The 2,444-nt window shown below is 60.1% G+C and overlaps 1 protein-coding gene across 1 annotated transcript in view; it reads right to left on the bottom strand.

The window, feature by feature from the left end:
- AMDHD2 (amidohydrolase domain containing 2) overlaps positions 1–682 on the bottom strand; it is a 10,522-nt gene extending 9,840 nt beyond the window's left edge. Inside the window, exon 1 of the mRNA XM_004706169.2 lies at positions 604–682. Within this exon, the coding sequence (XP_004706226.1) occupies positions 604–682 (79 nt within the window). The remainder of the gene's footprint in view (positions 1–603) is intronic.
- Between the last annotated feature and the right edge of the window lie 1,762 nt (positions 683–2,444).

The following is a 2,444-nucleotide window of genomic DNA, read 5'->3' as shown; positions in this document are numbered from 1 at the left end:
CGGCTAGCCCCTGGGAGGCCCACCCAAGTTGCAGAGGGGCTCCCTGACAGCCTATCTGGGGCTCCAGCTGTAAGCTGTCCCTCAGCAACTTTGACTGTAGCTGCCTGCCACCAAAAGGTGGCGCCAGAACAGCCAGGCCAGTCAAGCACGGTATGGGAACTGGGGTCTCCGCAACTCAGGTATCAAGCCACCCGAGGTCAAGGAGTCCCTGCTCAGACAGAGGGCCAGGAGAGTCTTCTCTGCCAGGAGTGTGTCCACCAGCTTGTGATGGCCACTGGCTGTGGAAAGAGGCACCCCCAGCCTAAGATTCTTAAGTGACGGCAGTGCCCAGGCTGCTGGCCCACAGCACAAAGTCCAGAGGGGCAGCCTGTGGGGAAACTGTCATTCCAGGGTGGCAGTACTCTGGCCATTCCCACTCGGATTCCATTCCTGGATTGGGGCCCAGCACAGTGAAGGGGAAGGCCAGTGGAGACCAAGTGGAGGTCATAGGAGGTAGACAGGGCTGACTGAGCTCCAAAATGAGGCTCTTGGGGACCCACTGTCACTGGGGGACTGGATGCCAGCAAGAGCACACCCAAGGCAGAGTGCTGGGCACCCCCTCACTGTCCTTCAGCCAGAGGTCACGTGGCGTGAAGGAGGGGAGTAGCAGGTGGTACACGGGTAAAAGTGTGACCAGGGGCATGACCCCTGACCACAGGTCCCCAGGAAAGTGAGCTTGCCACCCCGGGCTTCAGAAGGCACCCCTTCAAACAGTGCCAGCGCTCAGGGCCAGGGCACAATTCCGGGCACATAGGCACCGCTGGTAGGGAGCTGCAGGACAGCAGGAAGTCAGCTTCGTGGAAGGCTAGATGAAGAAACACAACTTGGGCTTTTGTCAGAGGACCAAGAAAAGGGGAAGCTGGGATGTGGGGTGGGAGTAGGGTCTGCAAGTTGGGGGGGAGGGGAGTGGGAAGGGAACATGACATGACCACAGATGGGGTCATCTGGGGAGAGGGAGAAGGACGGAGCACACTGGGCTGTCCCCTCCAGCTCTGACCCTCAGAGCACGTGGTTTTGATGAGCAGCTCACTAAAAATCAACCTGCCCCTCCTGCAGCTTGGGGGAAGGGGTCCTCAACGAGAACCCTGGGTTGCAGCAGGAGGGTAAACATCAGGTCGTCCTGAGGTGGAAAGCACTGGGAGACGGGCAGCGAGGCAGGGCCTGCAGGCACATGCCCCACTTAACCCAGGAGTGAAGTCAGAGGTGACTCAGTTGGCCCAGTGAGGTGGTGGCTTAGTGCGGCAGCTAAGCCGTGTTGGTAGAGGGGTGGGACTGCGGGCAGATAGGCTAACCTGTCCAAGAGCCAGGGTGAGCAGGGCTGCCCTGGAAAACACCTTGTAGGTTTCTGGCCAGAGGAAGAATCCCTGGAGTGGGGGTGGAGGGGAGTGCTAAGGAGGGCAGGCAAGGAGTGGGTGCAGGAGAGAGCTCTGGAAGCATGTGGGAACACAGCCCAAATATCCCAGTTCTGCACAAGGCAAGGGTCCCTTTCCCACCCCGTTGTCCCCCCCCCAAGTGCCTCGCCTGCAGTAAGTGCTCAATCAGGAGCTGCCTAACTAAATGGCAAGTCACACTCTGGAAGGCAGGATTGCCAGAAAAGGAATGGGTGAGCTGGTTCAGAGGCTCCAGAGCAGGCGTGTCCTGGGAGAAGGGGAAGTCCTGATGTGGTGTCCCACCACAACTGACCCACTCCTGGCTCGTGACGGGGAGAACAAGCCTCATTCAGCAGCACGTGACCCACACAAGTCGAGGCAGCAGCGTTTTTTGGAGCACAGCCCCCAAGCACCCACCCACAGGTGTTTACAGTCAGCAGAGACCCTGTTTGGAGTTCAAACCCAACACATACCTTCCTGGGAGCCAACCCTGTGCAGAGGTGGGGCAGGGTGGGGTCAGCAGGGCCCCAAACCAGACCTACCTGTGGAAGGCTAGACCAGGCCAGACCAGTCCCAGGGGCTACCACCAGCCAGGACCTGCTTCCCACTCCAAGAGTCACGACTCAGGCTCACGTGCCCTCCTCCCAGATAAGGCTGTCCAGAGCCTGCCAAGCCCACCCTGGGGAAGCCCAGCTGTCATCTCAGAAAGAAGGCGGGCACCAAGTACTTTGGGAGGCTCCTTCTCCCACGTCCAAGGTAGCCCTCCCACCCGCAGGACAAGAAGGTCATTCATTCATTCATCAGGGCCATGGCTGCAAGGCTCCCTCCCAGTCCCAGATAGGACACCCCATGCCACCCCCACCCCTCCTCCATCATCGGTCCCTTGATTCTCAAGACCAAGCCCTCACTTTCCCAACCAGCTCACACAGCTGACGGCGCTATTGGGAAACCGCGACGAACCTGAACCGGACGCGCCCTCCGCCGGGCGGGGGGCAAACGGGCAGGGGTTGGGGGGGGACAGAGCCATCTGTCCCC

The sequence above is a fragment of the Echinops telfairi genome, unplaced genomic scaffold (assembly GCF_000313985.2).
Source record: "Echinops telfairi isolate 266 unplaced genomic scaffold, ASM31398v2 ScPeMD7_5;HRSCAF=22, whole genome shotgun sequence".
Classification (NCBI taxonomy): domain Eukaryota; kingdom Metazoa; phylum Chordata; class Mammalia; order Afrosoricida; family Tenrecidae; genus Echinops; species Echinops telfairi.
Note: the sequence above shows the minus strand (reverse complement) of the source record. Positions and strands in the feature narration are given on the sequence as shown.